The 18357-nt window shown below is 40.7% G+C and overlaps 1 protein-coding gene across 1 annotated transcript in view; it reads right to left on the reverse strand.

Moving 5' to 3' along the window:
• EMB2765 (P-loop containing nucleoside triphosphate hydrolases superfamily protein) overlaps window positions 1-18357 on the reverse strand; it is a 278516-nt gene that overhangs the window by 50142 nt on the left and 210017 nt on the right. The window contains exons 13-14 of the mRNA XM_089391649.1: window positions 15916-17070; window positions 15461-15811 (exon numbers count right to left, since the gene is read on the reverse strand). Of these exons, the coding sequence (XP_089247775.1) occupies window positions 15461-15811; window positions 15916-17070 (1506 nt within the window). The remainder of the gene's footprint in view (window positions 1-15460; window positions 15812-15915; window positions 17071-18357) is intronic.

Consider the following 18357-nt stretch of genomic DNA (forward strand, 5'->3'; position numbering starts at 1 on the left):
ACTCCAATCACTCTTCATATTCCACACCCAAAACCCTTACCGGATTAGGTGTCCAACATTCCCCCCTTAATCCGAAGGGGTATATACGAGTCCAAGAAGAGAGCTATAATACAAAAAATACAACAATGCATGACAACAATAGGTTGAATGTGCTCTCTAAGATGATGGCATAAGGTGGGAGAACTCGAGGTCTCAACTGGTGATGGTAAGGATGACGACCAACACTAGAATGCTTAGTGCAGTTCCAGTAACTCTTTCCAAATCTAACAAGGCGGTGAAGTCTTTTGTTAGAGGAAGAAGCTCCCTATTGTTTTGAAAAGGGAGAACATTGAGGTCTCAACCTAGAAAACTTAGTGCAGTTCCTGAAACAGTTCCAAATCTGGAAAGAAGTTGTTAGTCTTTTGCTAGAGGAAGTGTCCCTAATGTTCTAAAAAGGGAGACTTTCAACCTAGAAAAGGGAGGTATCAACTTGCAGAAAAAGGGAGAACCTCAACCTGAAAAGGGAGGTCTCAACCTGCGATGGTTTAAGGAAGGCCATCAACCAAAGGCACGCTCAGGGTTTCTCTGTCTCTGGCTACAACTCTGAATCTGGGTATGGTTGTCTTTGGTTGTAGGCTCAGGCAACAAGTTCAAGTTGTAGCTCAGGCTTGCTTGATGTATCTTTGAAGCTTGTAGATGATCATCAATTCCCCCCATGTCAGATACAAGGTGAGAAGATGCAGGAAACTCAACTGCAAGACTTTTTTAAATTTTACAACAAATTTTGTGGTATGATCTAAATATCTTCTTCGTTGTTGAAGCCCATTTCCAAAAAGCAATCCATCTAAGGTGAATCTTTTTTCTTGCAAGAAGCTTCTTTTTGAAGCATTTGTTTGAAGAATGAGTGTGCTAACCAAAATGCTCACATTGATGAAGATCAAAACAGTGATCTTTCACGTGGACAACTCGGTCATTATGTTGGCATTTCACAATCTGTTGTGAATGTTGAGGAGCAGAAACAGGTGAAGAATTGTCTTGAAGAAATCCAATGCTTTGAAATTTGATAGATTTTGAATAATCTGGAGTATGAAAGGATACCTCCTTGTTATATCCAAGACTTTCTCTATGCTTGTTGTTGACAAGCTCTTCCCAAGGTCTGATGATCATGGGCTTAGGAAGTGTGGGCTGAATTTTTGCATATGCATGCAAATCTACTCTTTCAATGACTTTATTAGTTTCTGGCAGTTGATGGGAGTTTGTCTCAATCTCAAAGAGAGGATTGTTCTGAACAAAAACAAGTTCAAAATGATGCTTGCGTTGTTGTAACTCATCTGGTTGTAATTGTGACTCAAGCTGCAAAAAATCGATCTTTTCTTGTGCATATTGTAGACAGGTCTAAATGTCAGAGCGCGAATCTTTGCTCATTTGGATTGTGTTCTCAATCGATAATAAATTCTGGTATGTTCTATGCTTAGAGCAATTTACTTCTTTTCTTCTTATTAGCCACGGATTAGCAATCAGATATATATTAAGTAAAGTGTAGATCGAACATTAAACAATCGACAGAAAACAAGCCAAGACAAGAGACACAAGATGTGGTGGCTAGCCAAGGACAAACCCCAATGCGGGGAAACCCTTTGATCAAATCTTCTTTTATCTTCAATAGTTCAGCAGAGAAAACTAGTACAAAATCAAAATTCTGTAATTTTATATCAGCAACAGCAAACCCTAGATCAGCGAAGTCAAACTTGGTCAAATGAGTTGAAATTGACCTCCAATATGCTTGGTCAATTTCCGGTCAACTAGCCCTCGAACAGCCTGAAGAAACAGCCCTTGAACAGCCCCAAACACACAGTCAAACTGCTGTTAACTGAAGTCAACTTGCTGCCCAAAACTAGGGCAGTCAACGCTGGTCAAACCTATGGACGGATTGCCTCGATTTTTGTGCCAAAATATGTGGCCTGCGTAGGAGAGGTAGCCACACCAAAACCACACACTTGACGAGTCAATGCTTGGTCAACGTAGGTCAAAGAGACCTTCAACAGCTTTTACATCCTCCTTTCAGCATCCTTCTTGCCCTAATGCATCCCCCTTCTTCACACGTGTGAGTTGCTCCTTGTATAACCCAAAGCTGAGGAGAGAGAGAGAAGAATGAGCGAGATGAGATGATGAAAAAATGAATCAACCTCTCTTGTATTTCTATGATTCACTGGGCATGTGTGCCACACATTTAACTGTTGGCCGACCTTAACAATTTGTCAAGTAAATACAAATAAATTCATATCTCCATAAATACTTGTCGGAATCGGATGATCTTTAGATCAATCCCACACCTCTCAACGAGAGGAATCTAGGAAAAATATCAGCTGCCATAAATGAGGTGACCCACATGGAGTTTGGCCCTAGTTGTCAATTTTAACACTCCCTCTCAACTAGGGAGAACTCCATCTGCAATCCATCTGACCATCGCTACTATCCCAGCCATCAAATTCACTGCCCTGCACTCTTGGCCCTGCTATGCTCTGCTCTGCTCGAACTATGAAGAAGAAGAAATGATTGAGAATGTATCCTACCATCCTCCACTAACCCAAAGTCAGTCTCAGAGTGTGTCATACCACTTTCACTGATCCCAGATCAGTATCATTCATCCCAGATTAATGGAGGTCATCCTAGCCCAAGGAGTACAGTAGATACTACTACTAATGGTCCCTAACCCCATTTCCCTACTCATTGATCAAATGAGAGGTACTTCCCATGAGTCCCAGACTGCATGGGTAGGATGCCTCAACAGGAGAACTAATCATCCTGTCCACAAGAGAACTAATCATCTTGTCAAACAGTCGCCACAAGAGAACTAATCATCCTGGCCCACAAGAGAACTAATCATCCTGTTCCATAGTCGCCATGGAGAACTAATAATCATGTCCTACAGTTGCCATGGGGTGTCACAGGGGAAGGTTGAACCTTTCACCCTGTACATAGTGCACCATCGGTGGATGGTGAGTCGCCCTATGGTCGCATGTCGCTCCAAGAAGTACCTCGCGCCCCCTTGGAGCTCCCAGAGCTCAATACATCATACTCGACCCTCATAAGAGGGTCTCTAAACAACACCAAGTCGTTCTCGAAAAGTCAAGAATTTGACCTTTCCTAGGGGCTTCGTCAAAATGTCCGCGACCTGTTCATCTGTACCGATATGTTGGAGCCTTATTGCTCCCCGCTGCACCATATCCCTAATATAGTGGTACCTGATATCGATATGCTTGGAGTGATCATGAAATACAGGATTCTCTGATAAACGAATCTCGCTCTGATTGTCACACAGGATCACGGTGGTATCCAATGTAAATCCAAACAGCTCACTGAAGAGCTTTCGCAACTAGACCACGTCACAGGAGGTCATACTAGCAGCAATGTACTCTACCTCGGCAGTGCTCAAAGCCACTGACTTTTGCTTCCTGCTCATCCAGGATATCGAGGCAAATCCCAAAGAGAAACAGCACCCAGAAGTGCTCTTTCGGTCCACCACACTGCCTGCCTAATCAGCGTCGGTATATCCAAGTAGTCTCACATCTCCAGCAGTGTATCTCAACCCATGAGCGATTGTGCCACGAAGATATCTCAACAAATTCTTGGCACCAATCCAATGTGTGTGGTGAGGTTCAACCATATGTTGACTCAACGTGTTGACTGCAAAGCATATATCCGGACAGGAGTTCACTAAGAACATAAATGCTCCGACGAGTTGACGATACTCGGTAGCATTTCGTAAAACAGGTACGGTATCACTACCGCTTAACTTCTTGAAGTCAAGCTCCATCGGGGTAGTCACGAGCTTGCAGTCCACCATACCGAATCTCTCTAATATTTTCACCACGTATTTTCCCTGAGATAGGAAAATCTCCCCTGGCTTCTGCCAGACTTCTAGTCCTAGGAAATAGTGCATCAGTCCTAGGACCTTCATCTCAAATTCAAAAGCCAACTCCCTCTTACATTTGTGAATGAGAGGGTCTGCACCTGTAAGAAAGAGGTCGTCGACGTACAGCACCAATATGAGAGGATTGTCATCTTCAACCTTAAAGTAAAGGTTAGGGTCGGCTTCACTCCTAGTGAATCCCAACTTCATCAAGTAGTTATCGATCCTCTCATACCACACTCGGGGTGCTTGCTTCAGCCCATAGAGGGCTTTCTTCAACTTGCACACATGAGATTCTCGATCATGAATCTCAAATCCTTCGGGTTGCTCCACATAGACCTCTTCTTTGATCGAACCATGCAAGAACGTGATCTTGACATCCATCTGATGTAGGTTCCATCCTTGCGAAGCAGCAAGGGCTATGGTCGAGCGAATGGTGGTATATCGGGCAACAGGTGCAAATACCTCGTCACAGTCTATACCTTCCTTCTGAGAGAAGCCACGAGTGACAAAACGAGCCTTATACTTTTCCACACTTCCATCAACTACATGCTTTATCTTGTAAAGTCATTTCGAAGTGACAACTGCTTTGTCCTGGGGTCTAGGGACCACATCCCAAACATTGTTTTTCATGATGAACTCATATTCCTCAATTATCGCATCCTTCCACACTTGATGCTTGACTGCTTCTGCGAATGACGAAGGCTCATTTTGGATGATCGTGCTCATGATGGTCAAGTATCCCTGATACCTGGTCGGCTTCTTACTTTCGCGGAAGGTTCCCCTAGGTGCTATGTGCCCTTCAGCATCATCAAGTGTCCCCCTAAGCCATGAAAGCCTCTTCCTAGAAGAGGAAGGCTCTTGCAGGGATCGATAGGATCCATATGTTCTTCCACATCGGGCATTGTCTCATCTTCCTTTTCCTTTGGTTCCCTGGTGTCAGCTTCTTTATATCCCCTTTGGGTAGGAAGATTGTCAACTTTGCTAAGAGCCATATCTTCGTCAAAGGTGACATCATGGCTAATCTCGATTTCCCTTTGACCGGCCACATAGATTCTATAGCCCTTAGTGTTTTCGCTATATCCCACAAAGATTCCTTTCTTTCCAGATGCACCCAATTTATTCCTCTTCTCCTTCGGCACATGAAAATATACCGGACTTCCAAAAATTCTAAAATGAGATACGTCAGGTTTCTTACCAGTGAACATCTCTTCGGGAGTCTTGGAACCCAATGCTTGATGAGGGCATCGATTTTGGACATATACGGCGATATTCGCAGCTTCGGCCCATAGAAACTTCGTAAGTCTTTGGTTGTGAAGCATGGCACAGACAGCTTCCATAATCGTACGATTCTTCCTTTCCGCCACACCATTCTGCTCAGGATTATATGGTGTTGTAGTCTTCCTCTTAATGCCAGCTTCTTTGCAAAAGTCATGGAACTCATTGGATTCATACTCAGTCCCACTATCAGTCCTTAAGATTTTGATTTTCTTTTCGGTTTGATTCTCGATCAAGGCTTTGAAGAAACGAAACCAAGTGAACACTTCATCCTTCTTTTTCAAGAAGTATATCCAAGTCTTGCGAGAATAGTCATCTGTAAAAGTGAGGTAATATAAATATCCTCCCAAGGAGTTCACAGGCATCATACCAGATATGTCTGAGTGAACCAACTGCAATATATCGAAGGTCTTGCTTTGGCTTGAGGGGAATGGTCCCCTTTTGAGCTTCCCTTCGGCACATCCCGGACATACACCTTCTTGCTCTACTCAGAACTCGAGCATCCATGTCACCATTTGTCTTGCATTGGGTAGAGCTTTATAATGAAGGTGAGCAAACCTCCGATGCCATAGTTCGGACTGAAGTGATGTGTCACAAGACATGACACCCAACGGACTTCCTCTGACCTGATATAATGAATCGACTCGAAACCCAAGAGTGAAAGCTTCTTTAAAATTCTTTTTCCATACACGTACCTTGCCATCGATGAAGGTTACCTTGTAGCCTTTGTCTTCCATTGTGGAAACGGACACCAAGTTCTTTTTGAAATCAGGTACATATAGGAATTCTTGTAAATGAATTGTATTACCCTGATTCAATTGAAGAGTGACATTCCCTATGCCTTTCACGGGATATTTTGCATTGTCCCCAAGATTTCCAAGTTGGTCTCCTTCTCTATTAGATTAGAGAGAGCTTCTTTGAAACCAGTGAAGTTCCTTGACGCACCACTATCAATAAGCCAATTTCCCAGCGTGTTCGGGAGAGCAGTAGTAGAGAGGGCCACTGGTAGACAATATTCATCTTGCTTATTGTTAGCAATGTTATATTCATACCTAGAGTTTCTTGCCTTCTTGAAGGGTTGTCCTCTTCCTTGATTTCCGACATTTCTTTTACCTCTGCCATTGGACTTGCCATTCCTTTGATTGCCTTGAGAGTGATTTTGGTCATCGTCATGGTGTGAGTCCCTTTTATCAAGGCACTCCCTCGCATAGTGGCCCATTTTGTTGCAATTGTAACATCGACCTTTTCTTCCACCCTTAGGTCCAGCCTTTCCTTTGGATTTAGCCCCATAATTGTTTCTTCTTTTAGCATGAGAAGAAAAGGCAGAGGGATGGCCTTTAAGTGCGGGCATTTCTTGCTCTTCCATCCTTGTCTCTTCTTGAATACATCTAGCCATCAATTCCTCAAATCCTGGGATGACATTATTGTTGAGAAGAGTAGTCCTGAATATATACCATTCAGGTGGCAGTTCTCCAAGAGTTGTGATAGTCATTTCCCTGTCAGGAACTACTTCCCCAATAGATAGGAGATCATTCTTGATCTCGGTGATCCTTAAGAAATATGCTTACATACTCTCATCTTTGCCCTTCTTAATTTCCTTCAGCTTATTTCTAAGGAACGGAACTTGATTTGCATCATTAACTTTAAATAAACTCACTAGTCTATCGTAGATTTCCTTGGAGGCTGTCAGCTCGGAAACATAGGCCACCAGGCGCTTGTCGATAGAGTCCCGAATGATCTTCTTTGCTTTGACTTATCCCTTGGACCACTTGCTTTTGGCAGCATCGGATGCATTTGATGGAAGCGCAACAATATTGCCTCTCACATGGTCCAACACTTCCTGATCTTGTAAAGTCAGATCAAGAGACATCTTCCATCCGTGATAGTCAGACTTCTCACGGAGAGCTTGTCTTCGGCGAGGAAGAGTGTTGAGGATCCCATGAAGTTTTTAGGATAGCCTTGTCAACCTTCTCTTCGATGATTGCTCTTGCTCTTGCTTGGGCTTTGTCTTCACCTCAGCTCTGATACCATGTTAAATTATGGTATGTTAAATGCTTAGAGAGATTTACTTCTTTTCTTCTTATTAGCCACGGATTAGAAATCACATATACATTAAGTAAAGTGCAGATAGAACATTAAACGATCGACAGAAAACAAGCCAAGACAAGAGACACAAGATGTGGCGGCTAGCCAGGGACAAACCCCAATGCGGGGAAACCCTTTGATCAAATCTTCTTTTATCTTCAATAGTTCAACAGAGAGAAATAGTACAAAATCAGAATTCTGTAATTTTATATCAGCAACAGCAAACCCTAGATCAGCAAAGTCAAACTTGGTCAAACGAGTTGAAATTGACCTCCAATATGTTTGGTCAATTTCTGGTCAACTAACCCTCGAACAGCTTGAAGAAACAACCCTTGAATAGCCCCAAAAACACAGTCAAACTATTGTTGACTGAAGTCATCCTACTGCCCAAAACTAGCGCAATCAATGTTGGTCAAACATGTGGACAGATTGCCTTGATTTTTGTGCCAAATCTGTAGCCTGCCTAGGAGAGGTAGCCACACCAAAACCGCACCCTTGATGAGTCAACGCTTGGTCAACACAGGTCCAAGAGACCTTCAGTAGCTTTTGTGTCCTCCTTTCAACATCCTCCTTGCCCTAATGCGTCCTCCTTCCCACGTGTGCGCTGCTCCTTGTATAACCCAAAGCTAAGGAGAGAGAGAGAAGAGTGAGTGAGATGAGATGAGGAGAAAATGAATCGACCTCTCTTGTATTTATATGATTCACTGGGCATGTGTGCCACACATTTCACTGTTGGCCGACCTTGACAATTTGTCAAGTAAATACAAATAAATTCATATCTCCATAAATACTTGTCGGAATCGGATGATCATTAGATCAATCCTACACCTCTCGACGAGAGGAATCTAGGAAAAATATCAGCTGCCATAAATGAGGTGACCCACATGGAGTTTGGCCCTAGTTGCCAATTTTAACAGTAGCGGAGTGTATGAAAGTATTGAGGAACTCTAATACTTCACCAATTAGATCCATAACAAGTGCACCAATATTACACTCAACAATCAACATGAAACCAATCAACAACCAACTATTGCACAGTCTTCAACATTCATATAGGGATTTTCAAAGCATATAATATATGTTCATAGTATAACCAACTAACTTTATGCTTTGAACTTAAGCACTACATTCATATCACCAATCATATACTATCCAATATATATAACATATGGCATGCCATAATACACCACATACCACTCACAACCTTCATAAATAAAAAAAGGGCTCAACACACATATGGTCATAAAACTTCAAATCACAAAACAAATATATAATATATGTATGCACTAACATGGTCTTCAAAAAACTATTCAAAGCACCTTGCCATCACATATGACCATCAAAAACTTCAACCATGTATGCCCACCACAATGCATGTTATCACATATACTCCCATCGCATATATCAACAACCACTATACCATCCAATATCAACGAATTTTATGGAGATTACCATGCATAGAATTCGATATAGTTTAATGCACATATCTCATATTAATATGATTTTTCCACAACACACAAATAAGGAGTATTTATTCTTCAAACAAGCACACACAAAAGTTTGACCAACACAGCACTAACAAAGCATTACTCATGGATTTCACAGCCTTCACAGAGAACAAAAGAATGCAGCATACCATACGACAAATATATGCACGGGGCTTGGTCTTCAACACACAAATATTCAACCCATTACACAGTTACGAATCCAGTGTACGGTCTTCAAAAAAAGGAACTCAGCGCAGCACATAAAATACGCAGAGTTCAAACGTACCATGCCCATACTAGTTCAAACACACCATTTAGCAGACTCAAGCCATCACCATAATGCCAAATGAACAATCGCACGACATTTTTCTCAATGCAGAGGATCGACCAATGTTCAAAAATTTAACGTACAGGAGAAGGTTCATTGCACAGGGATGAGTATGAGCCAACGCATGCAGAACTCAACGCTCCAAATTCTCGCAGATAGACAGAGGACAAAGGAGTTACTGTGACAAAGATGGCAGAGAATGCAACTAGAATTTAGTTGATGGGACATTCATCAAATGGAGGATGATAGCATAATTGCCATGAATAGAGAGACCACAAAACCAATGGCTCAAATTGGAGCAGGGCTAGAATACGCCTGCTCTGATACCATGTTAAACACCACACAGAGAATGATAGGAAAATTTAGATAGAATGTTGAATACATTCTATTCACAAAGATATACATATTAATACATTTTCCATAACCATTGGATTCATCTTCCAAGGTCTCTTGGACTCCAATGACTCTTCATATTCCACACCCAAGACCCTTAGCGGATTAGGTGTCCAACAGCAGTTAATAACTTTAAAAAGGTAAAATCTGTTGGACACCTAATCCTCTAAGGGTTAGTGTGGAAGCTAAACAGCCAAAAGACTCCAAGAGACCACTTGGAATATGAATCCAAGGGTCACACCATGTACTATAAATGTATATCATTTGTTAATAAAAAAATGTACTCTAATATTTTATCTTTCCTATTCTGTTGCTACCATGTGTGTGTTTAACATGGTATCAGAGCGGGCGATCTCCTGCCCTGCTCAAGTGTGAGCCACCTGTTTCTGTGGCCTTTGTAAACCAATGCTCTCCTCTTGATTATACTTTTCTGAGCATTTCTTAGAATAGAGGTTGTTACCTCTATCAGCGCTACCATTCCTCTGTTGTGAGCAGTCCTGGCCCTCTGCGACTTAAATTCTCTATTCTGAAATCCTATCAGCCATATTTTAGCTGCATTCTCTGCGCACACTAACCCAAATAGAAAATCCTGGCAGCTCTGACGCTTCCATTGACCTGAACACATCATTATTCCCCTGTGACTCACTATTATTCCACTGGCATGTTCCTTCTGCTACGCTGCTCCTGTCGTTGCTCCACCTGCATACAAAACGCTCAGCCTTTCTGCGCTTGAAGTTGACGCTGAGCTTGAAGACGACCTTTAGAACTTTCAGCTCCATCCACGGCATATGAATCTGCCTCCCGCTCCCACTCTCAATTTTTTACATTTCACTCTTTCCGCCATCGCCAAGCTCTAAATTATGATGCTCCAAACTGTTGTTTTTCTCGTCCTTTTGTAGTGTGCTCAACAGCATTCGGCTCTAGGAATCTGTTCCCCGCCTGCATCGAGAGGTCCTTCGAAACAACCATGGATTGCAAGGATTGACATTGCAGAGAATTGAACCTGAAATCTCTGCGTTTGTCGTGAAACATAGACGAGGACTTGAGCAAGATTGGGACCGATACATTCGAGCAAGTGCTCGGGGAAGGAAGCAGTTGATGTGCGCTCATTCAAGTAAGACCAACGGTGGCGGTGCTGGTGGCGACGGCAGCAGTGGCGGGGGCAGCTGTTATCAGTGCGGTGACTTTGCCCGAGATTGCCCTAACCGTGAAGGTTAGGCATATCGGAAGCCTACCATTCCTCTCTTCTCGTTCTATTTCAATGTTTTGAATGTTGTGCCCGTTGCGGCTACTCACGCCTTCCCCAAGATTTCGTGGTTTGTGGCTGTAAGCCTGCTCCTGTTGTTGTGTATTTAGTGGCTTTTGTTGTTGTAAGCCTACTCCATATACGCATCAAACTTGCACGCAGATAAGGGAGGTTAGCGGCGATCATTATTCCTGCTCCATCATTCTCAAAGTTGGTTCAATCCTTCACATTCAATGTTCATATTCACAATTGGTTTATGGCTCTTGGATGTTCATTGGCAATGTAGTCTCTGCAATTTTCTCCAACGTTGAGATCGTCTTCATCCCTGCTCACTCAGTTCTATTGTGAATTCTGAAAGTGGTCATTAGCCTCCCTGCATATACGTGGGATATAACGCTGTGTGGCCACCACCGCTCGGACCATCATGGTGATTATTGCCCAGCTCTATAGTAGCTCTGAGAAACGCCAGCTGTGACATATCAATTCACCTGAGTGCTTACAATAATTCTCAATCCTTGCCTACACTCAGTCCTTTCATTTCTCAGGTTTTCTATTACCTCATAACGCTCCACTAATTTGGCTTCTCTCAAGAAATCTGTTTGTTTCCTCTCTATGCGACTGAGATAGGGATAGCGAAAATCGATTTTGATTCCAGACAATGTAGTCCTCATTCTCTATGCGTCGATTCATATCCTCTGTGCAAAGTTTTTATCTGTTCGTTGAATTTCGTTGAGTACACTGTATCCATTAAATGCTTTCGGGCTTTAAAGAATGTAGCGTCAGCCGTGGCGACAATGGTCCCTGAATAAATTACAAAATCACAACTTTTTCAAGTTGGTGTTTTTGTAATGGTAAATTTTGTTGCACATGCAAATTTTTTGGATCAAATATTGGCAAGTTTTCCTGCAAAAAAATTTACAGTGAAACATATGAAGTGAATCGTATCTGATTAGAGCAAATGATGTTTGATTTGAATCGGTTTCAGCATGAACTGTAGATGAAATTCGATAATTCAGTATGTCAAGGGATTGTGAGAGATTTTTCGGCGAAAATCACATGGAATACCATATGTCGACGCGTTTCGAACCAACTAGTGTGGTTCATTGACGATGAACCACACTAGTTGGTTCGAAACGCGTCGACATATGGTATTCCATGTGATTTTCGCCGAAAAATCTCTCACAAACTTGATATGGATCACAGAAGCCTGAACTCTATAATGTAAAGGGATTGTTAATTCTGTAGAAATTGACATCAAACGGAAAAGTGTGAATGGCATTTTGCTCAGATCAGGTCTGTTACAAACGTTGGTCGAAATCCGAAGGATCAACCTATTAGGATGTGTAGTTACAGTCCATAGGTTTTGTTTTGAGGACTCATTGCTTCAAGAAGTAAAGCCCTGGACAATTTTGGATATTTATTTTGTGCACATGTGGAATGCCTCCTCTCTGTTTGCCAATTTATGTCAATAGAAGGGTCACAGTTGTAGGAGCGGCTCTGAGTTTGAACAAATTTATGCCATTCAAAGAGTGAAGTCAACAAATAAAAAGATATTCCAGTGGGAACACATATTGGTATTTTGGCATTCTTTTATTTTTTGTTTGCAGCAGGTGTTGAGATATAAAAGTTTTCAATAAGAACCAATCTGCATTGTCTAGTTTGTTGGCTCCTTGCAAATTTTGAGAAAGAAAGAATTATAGTGTTGAATGAATACTTAAGCTGCTTCCTGGTATGCTTCAAGACTCTCTTGGACTCCTGTAAAAGCAATTCAAGTTGATCCGGTTGCAGCATCTTTGAATTCTACCTGTTGCTTCTTGTTGCACACTGGTCAATTGGTGCACATTTATAGAGGATATTGTTGTGTCTTTGTATTGTGAGTGGGTGTTACTTTTCCACATTGGGTCATAGTTGTGATCAGTTTTTAAAAGGTGTAATTTTGACAATGGAGAATATGGCTCAAATTACTGAAGTATTAGAATTCTTGAAAACCTTGATGCATTCTACTGATCATGATACAATGAAAATCAGCAAGAACACTCTCTGTGATATTAAAACCTGTCTGCAGTATACACAAGAAAAGATAGAATTTTCAGAGCTTGAATCTCAGCTACAGCAAGAAGAATTAAAACAATGGAGTCATCATTCTGAACCTGTTTCTGTTCAGAAGATTGAAACAGACTCCCATAAACAGCAAGACAATAATGTTACAGTTCATTCAAATTTAGTACCTAATAAAGCAGCAAGGTTACATGGAGATGCAAAAGTTCAGCTTGCACTTCCCAAGTCCATCATCAGACCTTGGGAAGAGCTTGTCCATAACAAACACATAACTGGTCTTGGATATGACAAGGACTTGTCCTTTCATATTCCAGACTACTCAAAGCCCATTCAGTTTCAGAGTGATGGATTCCTTCATGATAGTTCACCTCGAGCTGTTCCAGATTCTAACCCCCTTCCACAGCAATAGATTGTGAAATGCCAACACTGTGACCGAGTTGGCCATCTGAAAGATCACTGTTTTGAGCTTCATCCATGTAAGCACTGTCATAAAACCAGTCATTCTTCAAACAGATGTTTCAGAAACAAACCTCCTGCAAGAACAAAGATTCATCTTGGATGGATCGCTTCTTGGCAATGGGCACCAACAACCAAGAAGATATTTCAGTCACATGTCAAAACTTGTTCAAGAGTATTGAACAGTCTTGCAGTTGATTTTTCTCCATCATCTCACCTTGTATCTGATAGGGGGGAAATGATGGTCATCTACAAGCTTCAAAGCCACATCAAGCGAGCTTGAGCCACAACCTGTCACACCAGTTTCAGAGTTGTAGCCAGAGACAAAGATGCCCTAAGCATGCCTTCAGTTGGTAATGCCTCTTCAAAGAACTTGGGGACACTTCCTCTAGCAGAAGACTTCATCTTCTTTCCAGTTTTGGAAGAGTTCCAAGAATTGCATTAAGCATTCCGGAGTTGGTGGTAATCCTTAAACCATCATAGGTTGAGACCTCCCTTTTCAAGTTGAGTTCTCCCTTTTATGCGGGGTGAGACCTCCCTTTCATGGTTGAAGGTTTCCCTCTTCAAAACAATAGGAACACTTCCTCTAGCAGAAGACTTCAGCTTCATGCCAGACTTGGAAGAGTTCTAGGAATTGCACTAAGCATTCTAGTGTTAGTGGTCATCCTTAAACCACTGCCCTTTATACCAACATTTCAGAGAGCACATTCAGCCTAGTGCTGCCATGCATTTTTGCACATTTTGTATTATAGATCTCTTCTTGGACTCATACATAACCCTTCGGATTAAGGGGGGGAATGTTGGACACCTAATCCTCTAAGGGTTAGTGTGTAAGCTGAACAGCCAAAAGAGTCCAATAGACCACTTGGAATATGAATCCAAGGGTCACACCATGTACTATAAATGTATATCATTTGTTAATAAAAAATGTACTCTCATGTTTTATCTTTCCTATTATGTTGCTACCATGTGTGTGTTTAACAAAATATAGCATTAAGTGCATGTTTTAGTCCCAAAAAATAGGGTTGATGTCAAGATATTTATTTGTGTTACATACATCTTCAACCATTAAAACCCAAAAGTTGACCTATCTTACCTCTTTGATAGCCTATAGTCATTTGTTGATCTTAAGGCTATTTTTTGTTGTTTTATGCTATTGCATGTTATAAGTTTACATATCATAAAAACCCTAGCTTGTATCACCCTTTTTTTTAGTTTAATAGGGTTGGTAGAAAGTGTACTTGAACATTTGTAATTCTTAACTTGGCCTCCAAGGCTTTGCAGTACTTTCTTCCATAAACATTAGATTCTTATCACCCTTGAACCGTTGTTTATTGAAGAAATTTCTAGGTAATTTATTTATAAACTCCCTAGAGAGCCATTTGCCTTGGAACCCTAGTCATCTAACCTCTAAGTCTTGCCAAGAAAGCCTCCCTTCTGGGGATAACATCCGACCACAAAACAACAGGAGAGATGTTGTTGAGGTAGCTTGCCTAGTGAGGCTTTGCACTAGTCCTACCAGATTTTTCCATAATAGAAACAATACAGCGAACAATAGGTACCACTTAAGCTAGAATTTGAAAAAAAAAACAATAAAATAAGGTGAAACACGAAACCTAACCCTAGGCCATGCTATTTTAAGAGGTCCCCTTCATTTCACTGACACAATTCATTTGATCAAATGGCGATTCTAAGATGAGTTCGTCGGTGGATTTGGACCGATCAAGGGTTTATTTTGAGAATTTCTTGAGCTGCTTTATTGCCAATTCAAGGGTTGGTACTATCTAGACCTAGCAGTTTGTGAGAAGCTTATGATTAGATTGAGAGTGACGAGTATAGAGTATAGAGTATAGCTATTAATTAGTATTATGCTCATTTTTGGACTCTAAAGGCCATTTAGAGTCTCTTCGTTGATGTATTTGGTTCAAATATGGATTGCACTCAGCACTATTTTGGTTATTTGCGCCTTTGCTTGCTATATATATAGGAAATATGGTTTGGATTCACATGGATGCACATGATTTTTTATTTTTGATTTGAATATTTTACATATCATTTGGTCAACCAGTTCTGTGGTCCAGTTTTTGTCCAGTTCCAGTCCAGTTCCATTTCAAGGGTCAACCGGTTCGATGACCAGTCAGGTTTTGATAACATTGGGGCATACCACTAATCTGAAATTTTGATCTAAACACAATACCAATATTACATATCAATAAAACAAATAGCATGCAAATTACCTGATAAAGTTGATAAAATTTGCTCATGGCAATGTGCTCCATCTCCTCAAGTCCACTCACAAGATGAATTCTGCCAGTGTCCCCAACAAAACGTTCTGTGGGGCAAGTTGTTTCATCCAAATTCAAAGCAAGTCTATCATGTCGTTGGAGTAGAAGTTGAAAAGTGGGTTGTAATTCATAGCATTGTTCGAACAAAGAGCGACGACAGAATACGTATAAGCCCAACCGAGCACGGGACATGGCAACAACAAGTCTACGAACATCTCGAAGGTGGCCTACAAATCTGGTTCGGACTAGAGAAAGCAAAATATAGTCATTTTGTTGACCTTGAAACCTGTCAACAGTTGTAACCTGTAAAAACAATAGGAATAAAACTAATCATAAGAATGAACAAACAAACAGTCAAAAGTAATTAAGAAATCATTACGTATTCAAATCATTATTTTTTTATGAACCTTGCTTGGAGATCCAATAAGAGGATGTGAGGCACATCTTTGTCTGATCACATCACGAATCAAGTGCTTTTGACCATTGTAAGTAGTTAAGATAGATATTTTGCTGGCAGGGTAGCCTAGCAATCGCATGTACATATAAACACTCACAACATATTCTGCTTCACCAAGGTTTTGATAAAACCAAGGAACAGGTGCAGATTCACCCATGCCACGGTGATCAGGGACATCTACAAGTTGATATTCATAGCAGAAACCTGTATTTGCAAGATGAAACACACGCTCTTTTTGAACGTATGATAGATCACCTAACTGCCTGTATCTCCAGTTGTAAAGCTTTGCTATACTTGGCCTTGCTCTACCTTGTGCATTGAGTTCAACATAGGGAATTCCTAAGCGAACAAACCTAGTGAACAGACTCTGGTCCATGTGGCTGTACTTCTGGAAAGCCATGTTCTTAACTACTGGTGGTAACTGATGATGATCACCAATCAATATGCAACGCTTAAGCCTTGCATGTCCATCTTCTTGTCTTTGTAACAACATGGGTATGAATGTCTCTATCTCCAAAATCTGTGCACTTTCCTCCATTAGCAAATTGTCATACTTAAAACCTAACTGAAGAAAATCTTTTCTCTTCAGTGCAGCATGGGTACAGGTCATAGCAACAACTTTGGCTTGCTTGGTCATGAGATAATTTGCACGGTCAGCAGTTGATTTCAGTAATTCAAATGCCTTACACTCTTCAAGTTCTTGAAACATGGTAGTAAGATGGCGGAAGCAACCTTTTGCTGCACGCATGTCTCGTTCAAACGACAAGCCTGTGAATACTGGTTGAGGTGTGTCTGAGAAGAACTCCTTAAATGGGAATCTGTCTTTCACAAAACTAGCTTTATCCCGATTACTTTCACAAGCAGCAAGAAATTGTTCCCACCGAGAATAAACATGCAAAAGCCAGAAGTATCCTGCAGTTTCACATGTATATCCAACATCTTCTGGTAGATGCAATGTTTTTGCAAGCCTCTCAACTTCTGCCAACAACTCCAACCGCCGTGCTAGCATAGCATTAACTCGACCTTGTCGACTAAATTCAACATCTGTTGCCAATTCCTGCTCACCCTGCCCCAGACGTAGAAGGTATCGAGCAGGAACATCCCTCTGCAAGAAAAAAGTGAGATATCCCAAGATATGCATCAAATATTCCAGAGATTTCTCTATTGAATGTAACAAAATTTGAACAGCTGTGAAAGGTGCTTCCATGGAATACTATAACTGCTTTGTCATGAAAGGATAACTTCTGGCAATAACACCCTAGTTACAACATTCTAAATGGAAGAAACTATTATAAAAGTTTGTAAATATCTCATACAGAATCAGTGCCTTGGAAAATGTTTCAGAAAACTGCCATCATAACTGGAAGCTTTGATAACTTAATACAATGTATAAGCATCTAATAAGCTCCTGTTATTGGCTGCCTCCATCATTACAAAGGAAATAATAAAAGACAAATGGTAATATCATGTATGGATATGAACAGCACTAAAAGATCCTAAATAATACACGTTCAGTATCAAATGCAAATAACGAAGATATATATCTGTAATTATCAAAGTAGTGCTATCAAATATTCAGATTTCATGAGAAAAAATAGTGCTGCTTGATTTATTTTCCATGAAGAATGTTACTCTTCATCCCCATTGAGTTCCCAGGGAACTCTTAAGAAAATATATCTCTTTTACATTTCACTTCAGAAAGTGTAGGATTTCAAAGCGATATGTACATAACAAAGAAAACCCATGAGAGAAAATAATAATGTCACATATATTAATGATGCTGCAGCAGATATATTTATGGGAAACCGAGGTAGGCTGCCCACAAACACGTATACCATTCTCAAGTTGAAATTCCTCATTACATCACTATACAGCATGCTAAGTTGGTAATCATAGTTCAACTACCTAGGCAGAACCTCAACATTATAATATTGCATTGGCCACATGCCTCAATAAAGTGACCTAGAACACATATTTTCATGTTATACTATAACAGGAAAAAAACTAAACAAGATTGATGACACGTGGAATTTCTCTACCTTATTTTTTCCAATATTACATGTTTTCTACAAGCAATTAAAGAGCATTATTTCATTCTACTTTTAAAATTCTATCAGATGCTCTCTTGTATTACGTTCATGTATTGAATGCAATGTGCTTGTCTTTTCACTGCATATATCAATGACTCTTCAGATGAGGTTAAATTTCATTTTTATCGTACACATCTATGGATCTCCGTGTAAAGTTTAGTTCTAAAGGAATCAGGGAAATCTCTTCTAAAAAGATATTCAGGCAGTTTAGTGCAAATCATGTTACCTTCTCTACAAACCATCCAGATTTTACATATATTTTGCAAAAATCTAAATGTCCTAATCAATACACTGACTGCTCA

This window comes from Pinus tabuliformis, chromosome 1_1 (genome assembly GCF_031772625.1).
Source record: "Pinus tabuliformis cultivar Carrire ecotype Pingquan chromosome 1_1, CPIR1, whole genome shotgun sequence".
Lineage (NCBI taxonomy): Eukaryota > Viridiplantae > Streptophyta > Pinopsida > Pinales > Pinaceae > Pinus > Pinus tabuliformis.